The following is a 21,195-nucleotide window of genomic DNA, read 5'->3' as shown; positions in this document are numbered from 1 at the left end:
CTGTGCCTAGTGGCAGGGAGGAGGACAAAAAAGTTTTACTGGTGCTGTTTAAATGAGAAGCTGTGCTCCCAGGATGCTGCTTAGTGTATAGGCCAGACTTGCTGCTGTGAAAGAATGCAGATTGTTCCTACCCAGTTTTACCATGGCAGATTTGGGGTAAGCTGAGCAGGAGGCTGTGGGCAGGATGCCTTTGTTCCATGTGCCTGAGTAGAGCTCAGGGTGGATGCAGTGCCTGGAGTGCTGCAGGGGATGCTCCATAGCTGTGTGGAGGATGTAGGACTTAGCGGTGCTGCCTGCCATTACCTTCTGACTGCAGGTCCTTGCTCTGCAGTGGCGTGGCTTGGATTAATGCCAGGATTGTGGGGATCATTGTGGAGTTTTCTCCGGATCTGTGTACGGTTCTTTAGTCCCTGCCTTTACACTTCAGTGCTGCTCTCAACGTCTCCTGGCTTCCCCTCTATAACATCTGACTTGTACCCCACCACGTGGATTGAGTCCAGTTGAGGTATTCCTAAAGCCTCACACCTCAGACTGCTATCATGACTTACCTGTGGGGCATCTGGCACTGAATTTAAATTAGATCTCTGTCTTAATTCAGGCCTCATTTTTCTTCTCTCTTTCTCTGGTTTACTTCACTGAGTTCACTGGTGTGCAGCTGATGAGGCTGCAGCATAAAAAATAGTGAGTCATAGCCCCTTAGTAGCAGACTGCGAGTATAAATACAGCACACCTCATCATCCACAATATTTTTTGAAACAAAACAACACAGGCCAGTGATTCAGCATCAGTGTGGGTTGTGGTACATGAAGGTTTGTCCTGGAGCCCTCCTGCTTCTGATTTCTTCCTTCATTTCATGAGTTTAACAACCCCTCGCCCCACTGCCCTCCCTTCTTTGTGTTGTGTGCTGTAGATTCCATAGTAGCTGAGCCTCTTGGCTGGCTTGTGCATGCACATCTCTATGCCTATGAAATCTCCTCCCAGACAGATGGAATGCTGTCAGGATGAGCAGTGCTGCTGCCTTTCCAGCAAGCCTCCATGCTGAGGGTTTCTCTGTGAAGGGTGGCAGGCAGCTGGTTGTTTATTGCTGCAATAAGCACTGGCAAGCAGATGACAATGTTTTGTACTATGTGCTGCTTGCTGTTCTTTTCAGCCTGCTGAGGGAATCTGGCTATGCCCTGTTTGTGTTCACTCTGGGTAGAGGTGAAAGCACGGGGGGGACTTGAGTTCTGCAAGTTCACTGTATTTTATAAACACAGCACTGCCTATGTTAGAGAGGTTGTCTTATTCCAGAAGTTACTTGGGTTTGTGAAGAAGGTAAACCCTCTGCATTGCTACCTCCCATAAGTGCCTACAGACTGTTTTATACAGCTCTAAGTAATAACATGATGCATGTTAGTACTAAAGGAGGTCCCGGCTTTGTACAGTCTGCAGTGCCTGACAGGAAAGGTTCTGGGGGTTTTGTGTGTGGGGTTTTATTTTGGGTTGTTTTTTTTGTTTTGTTTTTTTTTAGATTGTTAGTTTGTTGTGGGTTTTTTTGGTTTTTAATCTGAAAATACGAGACAAAAAGAATTAGACTAAGCATGGGAAAACAGACAAGTATGCTATAATGTCTTCTAGATGAATGGAGGCTTTGGTACTTTCATAGTGGTTTGTTTCACATGTGTATTTCTATGTCAAAGAATGATGCAAACCTTTTCTTTTTCCTATTTCTAAAATTAAATTTAAACCAGTAATGATCTCGGGAAGAATCTGAATGTTGGTTCTGTGTCTGTTGGACGAAAAGGAAAGGCAGTAGAATCAAAATCAGTCACTTTTTACACAGCAGGTAATTAGGTTATAAAACTCAGTGCAACAGGAAGTCATTGAGGCAGAGAGCTCAGCAGTGAAAGAAAGGGGACTGTGCACTGATTTGGGTAATAAGAGCAAGCTCAGTCAATAGTTCTTGCTGATACAAATGTTGCCGAGATACTGAATACATCTGATGGTGTTTCAAGGCTTTTACTAATCACTGTCTAATTTCAAGTGTCGGGTCACACCCACATGTCCCCACCACGACATTGCCACCTAAAACAGACCACAAGTGGAGGGAACATATGGGACTAGAAACTGATCTGATTCTGCCTGGCACCCCCTTCCTTTTCCGTTTAGAAAAGAATAGTCCTGTTCTGCGGGTGGCAGAGCTGATACCAATGCTGCCATAGGTACAATTCTTGCCTTCTAGACTGTACCTCTTAAGCACTGTTACTTGAAAATAAATCCTCGGATAAAATGCCCAAAAGCAGAAGCAGGAGGGGATTGTTGGAATAGAGAAGCAGGCAAGGCAGAGTTGAAGGAGGGGGCAAACTTTTTTGGGGTCCACAGCTTGGGTTGTATTTGTGTATGAGTAAATTTTACAGCGGTATTTGATGTTATTAATGAATAACCCACAGGTAGATAAACCAAAAGTACAGTAACTTGTACCGACCTAAGGAATACTCATCCCTAATATGCTGACCCAGTGCCTAGCCCAAGTCCTTCTGTGCTATTCATAATACAAACTTATTTTGAATTCAATGATTTAAGCAGTTATTGACTATTAAGAGTGCAAAGAAATGTATCATTTGTACTCCTGGTCATGGTGCAGCACAAGTGGGATCTGTTTCATGATACTTTACAATTCAGCAGCAATTTCTTGAAAGGATGAACATTTTGCTGAAGTGCTGAATTGAAGCAGAACCTGATTTACAGAGCTACCATCTGCAATCCCAGCTGAATTTAACACTGCTCTACATTGCTGCTTCTCTGGATGTCTAATGAGGTTATTTCTAGGTTAACTTTTCTCCTGATGCAGTCTTAATTAAAATATGATGAAGGCAGGAGAAGTTGCAAAATAAAACAACTTGAGAAGATCCATTTTGTGCTGCACCAGTGCTTTGTGGTAGGATGTTTGTTATAGCTGCTAATTATTATTTTGTATGAGGCACTTGTCCAATTGCATTTGTGTGTGTGTGAATGACCTTCAGAGCCTGTGACAGCATTCCAGAAGTGAAGTTAGCTCCAGTGGCTGAGACACTGAGTTTGTGCCAGTGGGTTTCACACCTGGGTTGGACTGAATGGAAGGAAATGCTAGTATTGTTAAGCCCAGCAATCCTGGAATATAAAGGGAAATACGTTTGCATTGTTAAGAAATCACCTATTGCTATTAGCTTTCAACAATCTGCTTACAGTTAATGGAGAGAGTGATTTATTTATTTCTGATGTGACTCTAGATGGGATTTTTTTTGATTTTGAGGAATCATTCTTTGAGATTTCTTTCTGATTTAGCAGAAGATAAAAACAAAAGTGAGGTTGATAGTTGGATGTGATATTCAGAATGAAAGCATCACGCTCCATAATTAGCACCTGTGAGCTGCAGGCACACCAGGGTGAGTGAGACTGTGTGCTGGAAGAGGGTGATCATGTGTTGTCAAACGAGATTCTTCATGCAGAAAACAAAACGCTGGGTTTGCCTCTGCTATTCCCACACATGTCCACAAAATAGTCAATCACTTAAATTCTTCATGACTTCTCTTTTGTTAACAATACCTGGCAATGAAATATTAGTAGATGAGCCTTTGATTATGGATTAATTGACTGCTATCTCTATGGCTGCTGAAGAGTTGGCCATAGAATGAGGGCATGTAAAACCTAATGGTATCTTTCAGGCAGTAATCCATCTCTAAAAAGTGCATGTGGCTGGTTTTAATACTTCAGTCTAATAACCTGCTTTGCTACATCCTTAATTTGCCAAAATTTTTCTCTCCCTATCACAGAACAAAGCCACTGTGCTATTTCCAGATGCCAGTGCCCAACTGTGTGTTGAAGTGTGGAAGCCTGTGCTTCCTGGAATTATACTGATGGTTTCCCCTCTCTTGATCCTCCTGTCAAGTAAACATTCATTTAGTACCAGTTTAACCACTTCTTAATGTGATTTCAGAAGAAAATCTTTCAGAGGATCTGGCAGGAGTCTCTCAGCTATTGACTACAACCAGAATTTGCCTTTCCAAACTGGTACTAAATGAATGTGTAGGGTAAAACTTTAACAAGTGCTTTTGCAGCAAAGCCATGGAAAGAAATGCGTTATTTCATGGCTGGACTATTGGAGCTGGAGCCAAATTTGGCCTCCTTAGGAATACTACAATTCTATGTGCCACAAGATCCTGCTCATCTCGGTTCCTGTGGGTTCTTGGATCAGGTATTGAGGCAAGAGTGATCCCAAAATGGTGGGGTGGTCAAATCTGAGAGGGGACCAGAGGCTTTCTTTGGTTTAGCAGCTTCAGTGAAGACATTTACTTGAACCTTCCAAGCTTTTTGAAGCCCTGCCAGGCAATAGCTGAGCCCTCCCTTTCTCCTCACCTCTCAAACAGACCTCTGTAGCTTTTCTCAGCCATGAAGTTATTAGCTTGCTGCAGCAATCTGGTTCCCACACTTGATTATTGCATGAGAAAATAATCAGGCTTTGCTGCTGTTTTGGAAGCTGTTACATCTGGTCTGGGGTTTTCCTTTTGCAAAACACTGTTGACTGCCAATTTGAAAACAGTTGTTTCTGCTTCTTTCTGAGGGACCAGTGTGTTCCTGTGGATTTTCTTTTTCTTCAGGACACCATGGTATCCCTGCTTGCTCTTGCTGTAGTGACTAATGAAGCGACAGAAGTGACTGTGCTGATTTAACTCTTGGTTTGTCTTTTTCTATAACACTTTGCCCAAAACCATCCTTGTTCTTCCTCTGTGAGTGTTTGTGGGAACATCTCTGGTCTCATTAACATTCATGTGAATATTCCCTAAAGCTCAGTGCAGTCTTTAAAAACACGTCCCTGTCCAAAATACGCTTTGGTGCATGTTAAGTCCTGCTTAAAGGCAAAAAACTAAGACAAAGGCAATGCAATAAACCACCTGTTATCTTAGCTATACCTTGGTATATAGAACTCTCTTGGGGAGAGCATGTTCATCCAAGGGAAAGCATGGAAGGGAGTCCTGATAGCTGCAATCTGTATGGCTCCTTACTCTCTGGATGCCTCCTGAAATCCTACTGCTCAGGGCCCATCCACTTGATGTGGAGGATATTGTTCCTTCAGTGGATTAATTGGAATAAATAAAACCTAAGGCACTTTTTCTGTCTCTGCAGAGCTCCAGATGCTAAATGCACTGCAGATGAGGGCTGGTGGAGGAGTGTGGGGATGGAGGCTTGGAAAGGAGTTGAAGCCTTGCTCTAGTCAGCAGTGATCTGGGAAACAGCATTGGGGAAGTTAGTATGGAGAGGTTGGCATTTCTTGCTAAACACTTTCTCAAGTCTGTGGATTTAGAGTACTTCAAAATATTGTTACCTAGATGTTCTGCTCTTGGAGTAATATTGCAGAATGAAACAGCACATTGGCTGTAAGAGAGTATTTTATTAAAATACTTCTTTGCTTGTTTCCTGGCAAGAAACTTTTCAAATATTCTTCCTTTCATATGTTCTCAGTAATCTGTTCATCTTTTTTTCCTAATATTTTTAATATTTTTACAAAACTGGGGAGTGTATGGGTTTTTTTTAAAGGAAATTAAATTCTGTTTTCAGCTAGGGGCTTTTCATTAGACTTGGTCTGTAGCATGTGTCTCTAGCATCAATATCAGTCTGATACTGGGCGATAATTGAGTTTTGCATTCTGTCTGAGCAGAGTTCACCTCAAAACCTAAAATCTGAGGGAAAAGTAATTTGTGCAGATGGTCTTCATAAAACAAAGACAGATTAAATCTGGAGCTGTCACAGAATTGCTCTTACAGATGCATCTGCTGCAAAATAATTACCTCTCTTGAGCCCAGTAAGTTAATCAGTGTCTTTTGTTTGTGTCTGCAGTGAAAACAATTAAAAGCTCATATCCTGTTTTTTAGGTAAACCTACAGATTCTCTGATTTTTAAGGGTAATTAGATTTATTTTGATATGTATCACAGTCCAAAGTGTTCCTGTTGGACAACTAGCTGTCTGTAATATAATTTACTTGTAGCCAGGATGTAATTTCTTTTCAATCACTTTTTTTCCTTGGAATAGTTTTTGCTAAAGAGTTCAAAATCCTTTTGTCTTCTCTCATGCAAATTGCATTTTAAAAGCTTAGGGCTCTTAGTACAATCATAAGAAACACTGTTATTTGTATTTATTTCAAGTTTCTTTTAAATTAATTTTTTGCAACATGAGGAAAAATTCTTTAATGTAGTTGAGAAAATAAACAGTGGTCGCTCAAAGCAGTGAGGTGTGTGCACTAAGTGCATGTAGGTAGAGAGGGACCCCACTGAGGTGGGCAGTGGATGTTAGAAAGCAGCCACTGACACTGGCACCTAATTCCTCTCTGCAAGGTAGCAAATAATGCCTTTCTCCCTGCTTTGCGCAGTCCCTGCTCCACCAGGACAGACCACTCCTTTGCTGTCTTCAGATTGACTCTGCTGCCTGTAATCTCTGTTTTGTTGATGATGAGCAGGTTTAAACAACTTTTCCCGTGCCTTCTTTTCCTCGTGGCTTGGCAGGAGTGTGAATTTTGAGCCAAAGGTTGAGAAAAAACCAACCCAACCCCAAAAAAACCCCAATGTCTTTTAAACTCTGTAGTATGAGGTAGTGATGATAGGCTCTTAAAAAAGAAGTTACAAAACCGCACCCCACAATTAACCTTGCATGCCTTCTTTAGGATGGCTTCACTTTGCTCTTGGTGCTCTGCTTGTGGCTTAGGTTTTGGCTTTAGATCACAAGTGCTATGTCACTAAAGTACACCTTTTGTCTCCACCTCTGTGTGAATACCTTAATCTCTGAACTGTTTCAAGGCTGTGCTGCAGCAGACTGGCCTCTAATTTTTTTGTTATAAAGAATGAGTGACAGTAGCTGCAGAGAGGGCACTAAGCCTTTGTGCAGGCAGGCAGGCAGGCAGATATTTGTTTCATTTTAATTCTCAGTAACCTTTATTTTATCCTGATTCAGTCACTTACTCAAGGGCACCAATTTTTTTTCTTGTGCCCTTAATGCATTAAACATTTTTCCAGCTCAAGGCAGCATCAGATATATTTTCCATTGTCTTAAGAGTCACGACTAAACTTCAGCAGTGAATGTGGCCAAGGGGAAGTGGAAGAATGTGAAAGTGGGGAGTGGGTTTGTTGAGAGAGTGAAGGGAATAAAAAACTGTGCTATGAATATAGAAGTTTTAAAACCTCAAAGCTGAGGGATCTCCTGAATGTCAATTTTATTTTCTGACTGCTGTTCCTGACTTAATTTAATTAATGGAAAATGAAAATAGCCACCTTTTTTGTAAGTTAATAATGTTCAAGTCCAAATCACACTTGAATATGAGCATCTTCTGGTATGCTCTTGTATGTGCAGCTACACCTTCTTTGAGAGGTTCAGATGTCCATATTCTGTGCAGAAGTGTCCTCTTGCAAAGGTGCTGAGGCTTGCAGATGGCTGTGAGGAAATGAAAGAGATTAAGGTAGCAGGTTGTCAAGGTAGTGGAACACAAATTAACTACGTATGTCCTCACATTGTCCACATGTGATCTAAAAAAGCCCTATTAAGTAGCCTTTGAAGACACATCCCAAAACTTGAGCTGAAAAGGTTCACTGAAGCCTTTGGTTCAGAATTCCCTGTTTTATTTAGAAATAAAACAGATGTATCTGCTACAATCACAGAATCCAATCTGTTTGAGTTGTGTACTTTTTAGGCCTTTTGAAACAAAATTCTTGTGCTGATTGTGAACTTTTTGGGATTTAAAAAAAGTTAAAAGAAAATTACCCCAAGGTGGGATCTGCTAAATTATGTGGGCTGTCAAATCCCACCCACCAAACAAGGTCAAGTAAGAACCAGGAGACTTTAGCTTGTACTGGAACAGAGCTGTCAGGAGTATCTCCAGTTTAGATATAGGAACTGCCCAGTGGTAAACTTCCCTTTTTATTTGAAAAATGAAATCTACCTTCACTCTTAAGGATCTGTTTTATATCATACACAAATCCTACTTACCCAATTTTATCATTGAATAAAAATGTAAATTTTCAGGCATTTATTATGTTAAATATTTGCTTTTTCCTTTGAATAGGTGAATGGCCATATTAGTATGATTAATACTATTAATTATGTTTGTATTCATGTTTACTAGGAGTGCTAATCAGTATCATTAATTCATTGACATTTCAAAATGTGGTTACACCTGTGTTCTCATCCAGATGACAAAAGAGCAATGGGAATTGCTAAATGCCCCAGTTACATTTGTTGCTTCACATTTAAAAAAAAAGAGCTGTGCAATTTTGGGAGTCTGGTCAATAAACTGCAAATTCTGAACTTGCTGGTGTTTCCCCATATCTGCTTCTTTAGTCTCTCTAGCCCCTACTCAGAGAACAAATGCTAAACAAACACGAGCGTTATTCGTCTCCCTGCTCTGTTAAAAGTCATGCAAACACTCTCACATCACCTTGAAAAATGTTTGGGGAGTGGTTCTTTACTATTGGTAAATGATCAAAATATTTATACCTGCAAATATCAGATGGATTAAGTTTTTTAAAATTGTCTCTCTTTCCCTCCCTTGCTACTTGTGTGATTATTTTTGAATGAAGTAGGTATTTTCAGTTATATATATTCAGTCTTTTCAATCTTAGGGCCTGAGGTGGGTGAAAAATGTTTCCTTTAATAATTGAGCATTGCAATTGCCCTAACTTGCTCTGGCTTATCTATCCTTTTATTCAGTTTATTTTGCAGGAATTAATTAATTTTTCTGTTCACAAGTATTTGGTTGCAGTAACTATCACTAACCACAGTTCGTCAGTAGTTGGAGGAGTTACTAAAAAGCTCTAAGCAAGTGCTTCACACACAGCACCAGGCTCTTTCCTGATGAAGTGTGTGCAGTCTCCTAGGAGGGCCATCCTGGTGCAGAATTGCTGTGTGATAATAATACGGGATGGACAACATAAATTTGGGGTTATTTTGTTTGCTTTGTAAACAGGATTTGGGCTCTCGGTTGCCTTCATAGTTTACCCAAAGTTGTGTCTGCAATTAATTCTGGTGAAATGTTTGATTTGTGGCAGAACTGAGAGGTTTGGGTGCAGCCAGATCTGCTCATGGCCAAGAAGTGTTCATAAAAAGTAGGACTAACAGGCTATAGAGCCAGGTAAAAGGATGGGAACAAGTCTGGAGTGACTGAAACCTTTTGCTGTTTGCCCTTAGAGGGCCGAGCTGGGAAGTGCCTGCATTAACAAGCCTTTCTCGTGACTGGCTGAGAGGACAAAGTGAGGAGATGGGGATGGAGACTTGCTTGCTCAGTGTTTTTTCTTCTTTACAGCTTTTAACGTCATCCTCCTTGTCAAGGACCTTCTCCCTTCTGCTTTCTACTTCAGGTTTTCTCAGTCCTTTCAGAAGCACAGAGAATATCACAGCCATGGCACCACCTAAGAAAAGTTGGGTAGGCGAGTGCAGCCCCCGGGGCCTGAGGGTTCACTCCCAGTATCCTTCTTACATTATAACCATTTCCAATTTCAGTTTTCAGGTGCTTGTTTATTAGCCACAGAGCAATTCCTGCAGAAAGCTGGTTGATTAAATGGCAAAACAATTCTGTTCAAAGCCCAATTTGCTCTCAAGCTAGTTCTGATGGAAGAGATTTTCTGTGATTCCCAAAACAGCATGTAGATAATTAAGAAAAAGCCCTTGTGGTTCTCAAGCCTCCAGCATTTTTGAATGGTCTATAAATGTGCCTATTGCTCTAGTCCAGTTTCTGTTCATTACTTGATTTTCAGTAATACTGCAGCAAAACTAGATGGCTCAAATGTTTATTCAGTGTATCTTTAAAGTAGCAAGCCAAAATGTTACAGATTAGTGGTGAAAAAATATATCCCAAGTTATTAAACTTGTATATCTTGTTTGCTTTTCATTGTAGTCTGCTCAGTTTGTGTTTTCTGTCTCTTGAAAATTTCCTTGATGACTGTTTGATGTATCTGACACTGATTTGTTCAGTGTCAGGCTATTTCATTTATCAGCCTGTGGAAAGCTGATAGGTGGAGATTAGTATCTTGCTTCCATTCTTATTTTCGAGTCTGGTTTTTCATTTTTTAATCAATGTGTGGTGCACGAACTCCCATTGGCAACGCAGAAGAAAGCCCCAGGCTGTGTGATCTCACAGCCCCCATGGCTGGAGAGGATGTAGGTCTGCTCTTTTCTGTGCCAAGGCACTGGAGGCTGGCACATCTCTGCACAGCTTGTTCAGTGCTTGCAGCCACATCAGGCCTGCAGGGAGACAGGGCAAATGGCTCACTCTGCCTTCAGATTTTCACCAGAATATCAGTAGTTTTCTTTGCCTTTGTACCTGCTATTTTTCTGCGCTTTTTCAGATAATTTCTTTGTTGTTTTAATTTTTCTATTCCTGCTTCTAAAAGAAGAGCAAGTCTTTCTGTGTTTGTCTGATGTGCAGCATATTTCCAGGAGCATGACACAGACAAGAAGCGTGGTTTCAAAACCGTCTTACTGCAAGTAAATTCAGGAAACCATCTCTGCAAATGTTCCCCTGTTGTTCTTTGTGAAAGATCAATCCTGACTGGAGGTAAAGACCTTTGATCTGAAGAGGTACAGACTGCACACATTCAGCTGTTTTGCTCCCATCTAGAGGGAGTCAGTCCATCTGTAAGCATTTGTTGCAGTATTCCCACACTTGTGCTTCTGGCCTTAGACAAAAATGAAAGATCAGGATCTTAAAATCTGATAACCACAAGGTACCTCTCTTATTCTTCTGCTGTACAACTTGCAGTGATCTGCTCCTGAAAAATTAGTAAAGTTAAAGCTTAGATGGCATTGTTTTCCAAAGAGCTAAAATCTCTATGGCTTTTTAAAAATTTGGTAAGAGCATCTGTGTATTCAGCACTCCTAAAAATCAACGCACCAGTTTGGGATCTGAACCCAATTGTAAGTTGGTACAAAGTTGAACAAATTCACACAGATACACCTGACTAAGAGACATGTAAGTGTGCAGGAGAGGTAAAGAATTGGGAGGAAGTTGTGTTTAACTGAGCTTTCACCTTCCTCTGCCTTATTTGACTCAGTTTTCTACCTCTGCAGATTTTAGAGTATTTTCCCTTCCCTGCAGCAGCTGTTTTACAATTGATGATCTGTGGTGCCCAGGCATCAATTCCACATCAGGATTCAGGTCTGCAGGTGCAGGACCTCCCCTGAAGATGAGTAATGACAGTATTATAGGTTATAACTCTTTTGTTCTCAAAAGTATTTACAAGTAGTATAATTTCACCTACAAGTCAAGAGGGATGCTTCAAAAATACCTTGCTTTGCAGTATTTTCTTGGTCAAGAAACTGCGTTTCTACCTGTGATCCTCAAGTCACTGGTGTCCACAGGTGTGCAGAGCTGGTTGGAAGCAGGGCTGAAATGCCTATGAATGTCTTCAGTGTAACCTCTGTGTGTGTCTTTTGTGGGTGTTAACATGGGAATGAGTTGGACTTTCAAGTGCTATAACGGCAAGGGAAGGCAAAGTACACTGAACAACCCTTCACCCCATCTCCCTTTCCAAGTTCACACAATCTGTAAATAAAGCTAATATTTTGCTAAATTTTATATAATATGTCAGTCTTCTAGTCTGTTCTTATCATTAAAGAAACACTGTCATGGCAGGCTCTTCCTCTTCTATTTTAGCTGTATGAATAGCATCATATCCTGTTTTTCCAGGCAAACTGTCATAAACATCACTCTCCAAGGAGACGCAGAAGGTAGAATTTTTGTAAACTGTTGTTGGGACTTGAGCAATTGATCTCCGGTGAGAGCTGTCTGCTTATTCTTGCCAAAGGCATTAGCTGAAGATTATTGGTCCTCTTGATTGCTGAAAATGTGTAACTGAATGAGAGACAAAGTATTTCATATATAAAGAAAGGATATTGCTTTGGGTTTTCTTTTCAATAATTGCAAATAGAGTGATACTGTCTTCCTCAATAATACTTGTAATCTAGGGCTGTTTCCTGTCATTGCCGGGAACAGGCCATTACTGAATATTTCAGAATAAGTGGCAGTTTTCCTTTCTTTATGTCAGCCCCATCCTCAAAATGGTGTTTACAGCATTCAATGTTCTGCCTGTTGGGCCCCATTCATGCCTCTCTGGAAGGGTTTGTTAAAGCCCTGAAGAATGGGATTTAATAACGCTTCCAGATTTTTTTTTTTTTTTGCTAGACTTACCTATGCTCACTAATTCTCATTCAGATAGATTTTCAAGTCCACTTTTAATTTCAATTCACAGCTTCATCAGTTCTGAATGACCACATCAGCAAAATGTCTAAAAGTTCGGTATCTTTCCTTTGGGAGCCTTGCCAGAAACAGGAAAGACTTCTTCCTGCTTGTCTTTTACCTTAGAACCACAAAGAACGTTGTCTTCAGTCCCTCTTCCTCTCTAGGAGAGGTCTTCTTGGATGATGGAGGTTCCCAATGGTCTTTCTCAGTTCTTAGCTGAAGAAGTGGGCATAAAATCCTTTTCTGAATTCTGGAGTTTCATCCCTCTTAGTAAGATTGGGTTCCTTAGGAAATGCTCCTTGGGTCAGAAAGCTAACAGTTCATGAAGAGCTAACTCTACAGAATAAGCTGGGAAAAAAGGGAATGGACAAGGCTGGAATTTACAATTTCTAGGCAGGAAAAAGATATAAACAGAAACAACTACCATTTGCTTCAGCTGTGCAATGTAACTAAAGTGAGAAAGCCCATTCAGGTACCATAGAACACAGATTTCCTCCATAAAATTTTTACAAATCTTAAATGGTGAAAATCAGGTAGGCAGGATTGTTTCTCATCTGTTTCAAACACCAAATTTTGCTTTTATTCTGAAACAGGATGAGCTTAAAGACAATCTGGGGCTTTAATTAGAGCCTTCCATGTATAAAAAAACCAATACTGCAAGTCACAGATTAAAAGAAGGAAAAATCCATCATTTTACTAAAAAATCCTCCTGCTCACAGGCAGAAGCCAAATCTGATTCAATTAGTGAGTCCTCCCTGTGGGCAGAGCAGTGCTGTGGTCATGGTGGGAAGGGACTTGACATGGGTGGACTGTTCTGATTTTCACCAACAGAGAAGGCAGAGGCTTGGCTTGGGGATGCTCGTGTTGGATCCTCTCTGTCAGAACTTGAAAGCCCAAGGAGATGTTTGGCTGTGGGTAAGGAGAAGGGTGCTCTGACACAGCATTGTCTGTGCATGTGAGCTTGCACGGTGCTGTTCTTACAGTCACTTCCCTGTGCTCTCCTAACACCTAATTGGAAGCTGAGCAATTAGCTCAAGAAGCCTTGTCAGAGTTTCCTCTGGGAAATTGGTGCCTTTAGTGTTGACACAGACACGGTGAGTTGGGCTGAGTTCCCAAGGCTGTGTATATAACAGGAAAGCAGCAGATAGATGCAGTTTAATAAATCCCCTTGATGCCCTCATCTGCTGGATAATAACTTCAATTGACAGTTGATGTTCCCAGCTGTGTAAATTTTTTTAAATTATTGTTTATGTTTCAAAGAAAGTTTACCCTTAATAGTAGAATCTTATCTTAGATCTTAAGCAATGTTTTTAAAATCACAATTTGAGAAAAAATAGGATGCTTTAGGGTTTTTACTGGCTCCAGGATCACGTAAATTAAACCACTCGAGGTGTACCTATTTGAAGAGTTCTTAAATTTGCTGTTTGTATTTTTAGGATCATTATGAGCTCCAAGGGAAGGAGTTAGCTTGTGAAAATAAAATCTCAGGCACCACAGTGTTATGTTGCTGCCCATCCCTTCAAAGACACCTGTGCTCTTTGCCATGACAGAAGTCCCTGTATGCTGTTGCACTTACGGCAGCTGTTCACAGACGGTTACATGCAAAGCCCATTGCTCTGGGGCCTGGCTGAGGATGTATCACCATCATCAGGCTCTTGGGGCACAGCTGTAAGGGATGGTGTTCATGATCTGCTCCTGCTTCTGCCCATATCTATTGCCCTGGCCTGTGGGGCCTGGTTGCTTAGGAACAGATCTGTGAGATGGCAGTGGCGTTTATCTCTGGGCCTTCAGCAGATAAAGAGTGTTAATTTGTAGTTCATGTTGTAGCTGACTTGCTCTGTGGTTTATTAAATCCAGTGTGTTTAACCAGTGTGTTCTCTGAAAGCTTTCATTGAGCTGAGTTTCCCAGCTGTATTAAAAGCTCGGCGCAGCAGGCATCAAATGTGAGCTCTCGGAGCAGGGCAGAGTTTAATACCACTGTGACATTTGGAAGAGTGTCTAGGGGAATGCACTGTGCCTCCATATTGCATTTCAAGAGCACTTCACCATTTGCCAGACTTTTTATTTTTCTTGAATTTCAGATTCCTGAGGGGGTTAGACTGAAAGGGAAGAGTTTTTATGCTTCCCTAAAATAACTGCTTACGTCTTACTCCACGCAAATTAAAGCCCCCCCCCCCCCAACTTTTCACACCACAAATGTGCAGCAGAAAGAAGAAAAAAAGCAGAGAGCCTTACTCAGTACTGGGCCATACCCAGTGCTATTCCTCTGTCACTGTCTCCCTTTTCTACTCCAATCCCCAGATACCTCCCTTCTTGCTGCCTTTTGCCCACCCTCACTTTCTCCAGGCCTCCTGATAGGGCAGCCAGCATTTGCAGAGCTCTTGGCTAGCACTCAGCAGTCAGACACAGCCACATGTGCCTCTCCTGTGGGCTGGGGAATGAAGAATATAGCTGGTTATGTCATGTGTAAAGCAGAGTCTCACAGATCCCATCTTGTGAGCTACAGCCTACTGCAGATGACAGCAGGAGAAGGCTGGTTTGTGTGGCATCAAGGAGACAGCAAAGTAGCAAGGCTTATTATATTCTTATTTTCACTTTCAGTTCACAATTTAAATACCCACAAGGAACAAATTTGCTCTGCTTATAACAGTCTTTTTGAATGATAATATCATTGGAAATTTCGTTTTGCCTTTGCACAAGAAGACAGCAGCTGTTTTCTGCAAGGCAGAAAAATTGTAATCTCTACAATTCTTCAATGCTATATACCAAAGGCTTTAGGATCTGTCATTTACTCACTGTGATAGGTGTTTGTGCAGTACTTAGCAGATTGACACTTGTTGTCTTGATACTTGTCTTTTTGGTGCTATTCCAATTTAAATGTTGGTAATAAAATCCTACAATGCAAATGTATTTCAGCTCATGTAAAAGGAATGTGATCAGCAGCTCACACATGGGTTTTTAACTGTTGTAATCAGAGGAAATGTTCTTAATGCATGCAAGGGCAATAGAATTTGATCCTGAAATGTCTAGATTTGCAATTTCTGAGTACTCAGGTGTGTGATTACTGGCAGGCTGAAGTGCTGTGTGAGATTGGGGTAGAAAGAGCTCCTGCCAAATTCTCCCAAATTTTCTTCTTTCTTCTCTGAGCAGAGAGGAATTGCATTCCCGTGATGATGATATGTGCACTCCCACTGGAAATCAGCCAGATGGGAAGAAAACACCCCCACAAAATGCTTTTCTGTGCATCAGCTGTCTCAAGTGGTCAACACACGTAGGGAGTTGAGCTGTGACATGGGACCTGTTCTTGCCTTCTGTGCAGATGGATGCATCCCCAAAATCATGCGAATTGGCACAGATACGGTGTCAGTTGGGAGCTCTGCTCTAGTCCAAGTAGTATCACCTCTCCTTGAGCTTTCCCATGCCATATGGACACATCTGGTGGAGAAGCAAGAAGGGATTTTCTAGGAGCAGTGTGAGGGCTGGAGCAGCTCTCAGGGACGGCGTCTGTGTTTACTTGTTTTAGCACTTCATGGCAACCACAGAATTAGGGACCCTTTCTTGTGGATGATTGCAGTGACCCCAGGTAGATCCTGACATGCTGATGGGATAAGAGAAATAATTCAATCTGTGAGAACTTTACTGTGTGAACACAGTTATATGGAAACTCAAACAACTACATTTTCTGTAAGTGCAAATAATAATATTGCTGCATTGTTGCCTCACTGAAAGTGGCCCAGGTTCAAAGCAGGATTTGGTTATGTGCTTCAGGCAGTAGGGTTATGTGCTTGTACCAGATGGAGCTTTTAAATTTTCATCAGCAGGTTTATAAACACAAGAATATCCTTTTATCTGCCCCCAGCTCTTTTACTAATTAGCTGCAAATGCTGAACTTCAATTAGCATGGAGTGGAGGAGCAGATGAAATAATATACATTCTTACTCATGGTTATCCATCATGTGAGAATGAAAGAGACACTAGTAACGACTGTTTCAGTTGTTTGGGGCTTTTCTATTGGCTTTTTTCCCCTCCCTTTAATACTCAGTTGTATAAATGAGTGAAAATAGCTAAAAATAATGAGCCAGATTCTCTGGTGATGAAATTCTGTTGCAGGCAAAGAGTGAGAGTTTTCAGCCTTGCTCATCTTTGCATTGACTCCTGTAGGTGTTGGGCCAAGCCAACACAAGGGTGTGTGACAGCTGAGTTGTTAAGTTTGCCATGGAAGGATTTTACAAAGGAATTTATAAAACTACATTTTTCCTGCTGCTGAGAGGTGGCCAGAGAGGTCTGTGCTTTGAAGCAACACTGCTGTGTGTTATCAGAGAATCCCAGCTTTCCTGTGGGGTGCAGGTGCATGGAGAGGCAAAGGGATTGGTAAATTGAATGCTGTGTTTGCCTTTAGCAGCATGTTCGCTGGCCTACAACATGGGCTTGTGTGCTCTGTTTGTGCCCCAGCTGAGAAGCTCTTTCTGGACCCTGCAGGTACCCAGCTACTGTGCTTGTTCCCTGTGGTTTATAAATCATTCAGATTTGCACCTTTCAGCAGCAATACCAGCTCTTTGGAGGGTATTGAGGAAGGATCTACACTTTCACTGATAACTGTTAGGCAGGAAAAGGTTTGGGTGTATTTTCAAACATCAGTCTTGGCACACAGTTGGAGAATGTATTGGAAAATTGTCAGGAAAGCTGAGGAAAGGCACAACTTTGTGAGGTATAGATTGGTTCTGGGAACTTTGCATCCAGCTTTTCATGTCAGAATCATAGAGTGCTAAGGGGTTGGAGTGGACTTTAAAGACCATGTAGTCCCAACCCCCCTGCCATGGACAGGGACACCTTCTCCTAGATCAGGTTGCTCAAGGCCTTATCCAACCTGGCTTTGAACACTCCCAGGGCTGGTGCATCCAGACCTGTTGGAAATCTTGCCTTAAGAAGGCTTTGCTGGCAAAGTAATGCACTAAGAGGATAGGGCCTACTGTTGGGAAATAGAGATGCATAAATCTGAACCAGTAACTGAAAGAGAACTGTTCTCCCAGTAATAATAATGGAATATGTTCTGGCTAATCAAACCCCAGAGTATACCCCTGAGACACTTACTGGTCACTTCTTTGGTGGGTTGTGCTTCAGCAGAGGATGTCAGCTTTATGGGCCATACTGACCTTGCAATAAAATGCAGCAGAATCACTGAATTTGGAAAAAACCTTTAAAATCATTAAGTCCAACCATAAACATCACATTGCCAAGTCCACCACTGAACCATGTCCCCAAGTGCCGCATCTGCATGTTGTTTAAACACCTCCAGAGATGGTGACTCAACCACTTCCCTGGGCAGCCTGTTCCAGTGCTTGACAGACCTTCCTGTGAAGAAATTTTTCTAATATCCAAACTAAGATGGTAGGAGAAAGGCAAAGCAGCATTGCAAAAGTCTCCCCTGATGACATGAAACCAGCAGAATTTTTCTCTTCCTGAGTCATGCAAGCTTGATATCCGTAGCTGGAGGCAGCTGCTGCTCTTTTACAAAATGTGGCTGTGAGCAGGAGGTAGCAAAAAGCCAGCACGACACAGGGGTCTGCAATTGCTGCAGGAGTCCAAGTGCCACTTGATTGAATTATCAGAGATGCATGAGGCTTCAGTTCTAACTTCACAGGCTGAGAGATTACTGAGGAAAAATGGACCTGTTTCCTGATTTGCTATTCTGATGCCATAGATCACTGTTCAAAGAAGGCCACCAAGCTTTTCTTTGTACTGCTTTGGAAGTGACACATTGCAAGTGGAGGGAAAGTTCTATTTAAAATTGCATAATCAGAGATGAAGTGAAATTGAAAAGAAAGATCAAAGATAGGAAGTAGGGACAGGAAGAAAGAGACGAGGTACAGTGTGGCTGCACAGGCAGCTTAATTTCATTTTAATGAATCTCTGCTTAGGAAGGGAAGGGTGGCTCTTTGTGTACCAGGAGGGAAAAACAGCCTTCACCACACTGAGACTCCCTTTGAACATGGTCTCCTACCAAAATGAAGGACTGCACTCTGCTTCACATTTCACAGAATTAGAAAAGACCAAGCTATTTTCTGCCTGCCTGCATCCTGCTTATGTAACTTGCAGATGACGGCTGTGCAACCTCTGGCTGAGCCCTGGAAAACTTCCTTGTCTGTGAGTCAGGTGCTTGGCAAACACTCTGGCACAGTGGACTTGGAGATGAGATTGCAGTCAGAGGCACTACCTGGGTACCAGAGCCCAATTCAAGGTCTCTTTATGGAACTTCCTCCTCCTAGAAGCTTGCTGATCATCCTGGTCTGGTCATTGCCAAGTGGCCCTGTTGTGCTGTGTTAGTGCAAAGCATCCCCCTTGATTGCTCTGAAGCAGGAGAAAAACACAGACTGTTATTCAGAGGTGTGGGTTAGCAGGGAAGGAGGAGAAGAGCTAGGCAAGAGTGAGTCCTTGGCCTTTACATAAATTTTATCCATAGAAATTCCATCAGGATGTGGGGAGAGTGTTTAGTGCAACGGGGCTGCAAAAGTGGGATTTAACGGGGAAGCACAGAGTCCCCTGTTGCAGTCCTCATTCTGAAACGCTGTGCAGTCACCAGAACAGTGTTGGTTTGGAGGCTGTGAATCTGGCTGAAGGCTGGAGGTCAGGACTGCATGTTACGCAGTTATGTAGGAGTAAAATTGAGAACTATGAAAAGGTGAGGATTAGACCAAGGGACAAGGGAAGAAACTGAAACAGATGCAGAACTGTCTCAGCTGCAAACCAGGCTTCTCGGTGGGTCAGCTGTCATCTCCAGGAGCAGCAGATCCCAGTTTCCACCTCTTTGGAAGTGTAACTGAGAGGAGCCAGGAGGTCTGTACCACCAAGTCCAGTCACTGCAGTGTCAAGGCTGGGACTACTGCGAGGTCCCCAGGTCAGCCCATCTTACATCAATCTGTGCAGGAATGCTCTGTGGCAGCCCAGCTGTGTTCAGAGCAGCACTTGGTTTGCTCCTGCAAAGAGCCTGTTTGCCAGACTTGCAGTGGGAGGGGGACAGAAAAAGACTTTGCCACAGGGATGACCTGGTGACTAATGAGTTTCATTGATCCTATGCTTGCAGGAGAGAGCAATCCATCATCTGCAGCTCCTGTGAGCTGTTCTGCTGAAGGCTCTGAGGAAGCAAACGTGAGATGTTACCCAAAAGCAGGGCTGTGTGAGCCCTCTGAACCCAATGATGCTGTGCTCTTATGGACATATGAACGTGACAGTGCAGAAGGTCCCAGCATCAGGGACTCTCTGGATGGCTTCTACAACATGTACTGTAGCAAGCAGCCAGAGAGAAAGGATCCAACCTACGAGGCTGCCTCACGGTGTCTGTCACAGAAGATTTCAGAGCTGGAACAAAAGGATGGAACAAAATACGTGTCACGTTGCCTGCAAATGGCGCAGTTGGTCTTGAACAGAGATGGATGTAAGATCTTTCCAAACCACCCCCCTTCTGCTTGCTTTTCAAAGCCAGCTGAAGGAGAAGTCTTGTTGGAAACCAGAACGAGGACACCTGGACTCTCAGATGACATCCTGCAGTTCCTCTTGAAACAAACACAGGCAGAACGTAACCCTGATGGGTCACACGAGAAGTGAGCAAGTCAGTGGTTTGTTTCTGTCCGTGGAGCTTTGCTTTCACTCCAGAAAGAGGTGACTTTCTTAGAAAGACATTGTTCTCTGAGCACCACCTTCAACACCAGAGGCTCCATGGAGGGGTTCACCCAGAGCAGACCTTGCACCTTGGTCTCTGCAGGGCAGGACTGAATGAGGAGCATCCATGTAACTGCTTGGGATGTGCTGACTAATTGGGAGGGGTGATGCAGTGTTTGTTGCTGGGACATCAATTGTGATAATTTATACCTGCCAGGCTTTTAAATTGGCCTACATCCTTACCCCAGCTTAGCAGTGGCCCAGCCCAAGTTCAGTCCCTGTGGGCTGTGGATGGCTGTCCAGGTGCTTTTGGCTGTAACAGACTGTTTTGAGTGACCTTGGCATGGTGTGCCCCAGCCCTACAGAGGGAAAGTTTTTGTTCCATACCTGGCTGATACTGTAACACATTTGCCTCCACGGGGTGCCTGTTAGCTCTGTGTTTTTATATGCAGACATATGACCCCACAGATCATGATTGCAATGCCAGGTGAGTTCTTCTGACAGAGGCAGCGTGTGTGTGCATGAGAAAGAGAAAATACAGTTGGTGAGCATGTTTTCTGACAGTGCTGCTGTCCTGTTTACCAACCCACCATCACCCCCCCAACAACCTTCAGTTCCTTTCTGACTTTCGTGATGGTGCTAATGAGATCCCTGGGGGAATGTTCCCTTTAAAATGAAACAGATCTCTCTGAGCCCAAAGAGGCTGATGTCAGTCAGCAACAGAGCAATGAACCCACACACAGCCACTTAAGGTTTCTCTCTCGGAAGCCTCCTGGCTCGGTGGCTTCTTTGCTGCTTTCCTGCCTCTGCCAAGCAGATAAATGTCTTTTCCACCCACTGGCCTGTCCACTGAAAGGGGAGTTTGCTGTAGTGATGTTGTTTGCTGACTGGGGAGGCCATTCTCCAGTGTGGGTTGTGAGTAGGGAAGCAGAGAGTGCCTGAGGAAGGGATGTGTTTGAGATGACAGCAGATGGGCAAAGGAGAAAGAAAGAAAGGGTGGTTGGGGTCTCAAAGATCAGCATCGATGTGGTTACTCCAGTACAGCCACACTGCTCACACCAGTTTTGGTATTGGATATCCAGTGTTTGCCAGCCCAGCTGCTGAGACCTCTCACCCACTCCCTCTCCACACTGGCCAGATCTCAGAGTGGGTGTTTGTGTTCCTGCATGTCACATTCCCTGCTGCAGTCCCACATAGGGCTGCTATTCCTGCCTTGCTGCCCCCGGCAGATTGGCACAGTGGCTGTGCTCTGCAGGTGTTTCCAGCAAAGGCAATGGAAATTTGGCTGCTGCCTTCAGTCAGA

General features: G+C 42.8%; 1 protein-coding gene across 14 annotated transcripts in view; it reads left to right on the top strand.

The window, feature by feature from the left end:
• CHGB (chromogranin B) overlaps window positions 1–21,195 on the top strand; it is a 53,659-nt gene that overhangs the window by 13,760 nt on the left and 18,704 nt on the right. For 3 of the 14 annotated variants that reach the window (XM_082301318.1, XM_082301323.1, XM_082301321.1), the window contains exon 1: window positions 19,856–20,379. The exons of 10 other annotated variants lie outside the window; for them this stretch is intronic. In XM_082301318.1, coding sequence (XP_082157444.1) covers window positions 20,349–20,379 — 31 coding nt within the window. In that variant the 5' untranslated portion in view covers window positions 19,856–20,348. Of the gene's footprint in view, window positions 1–19,828; window positions 20,380–21,195 lie in introns of those variants that run through there. One more of the 14 variants, XM_082301322.1, reaches the window with a different exon arrangement.

This window comes from Coloeus monedula (genome assembly GCF_965178545.1).
Source record: "Coloeus monedula genome assembly, chromosome: 2".
Taxonomy (NCBI): Eukaryota; Metazoa; Chordata; class Aves; order Passeriformes; family Corvidae; genus Coloeus; species Coloeus monedula.
The sequence above is the reverse complement of the archived record's forward strand: the minus strand, read 5'-3'. Positions and strand labels throughout refer to the sequence as shown.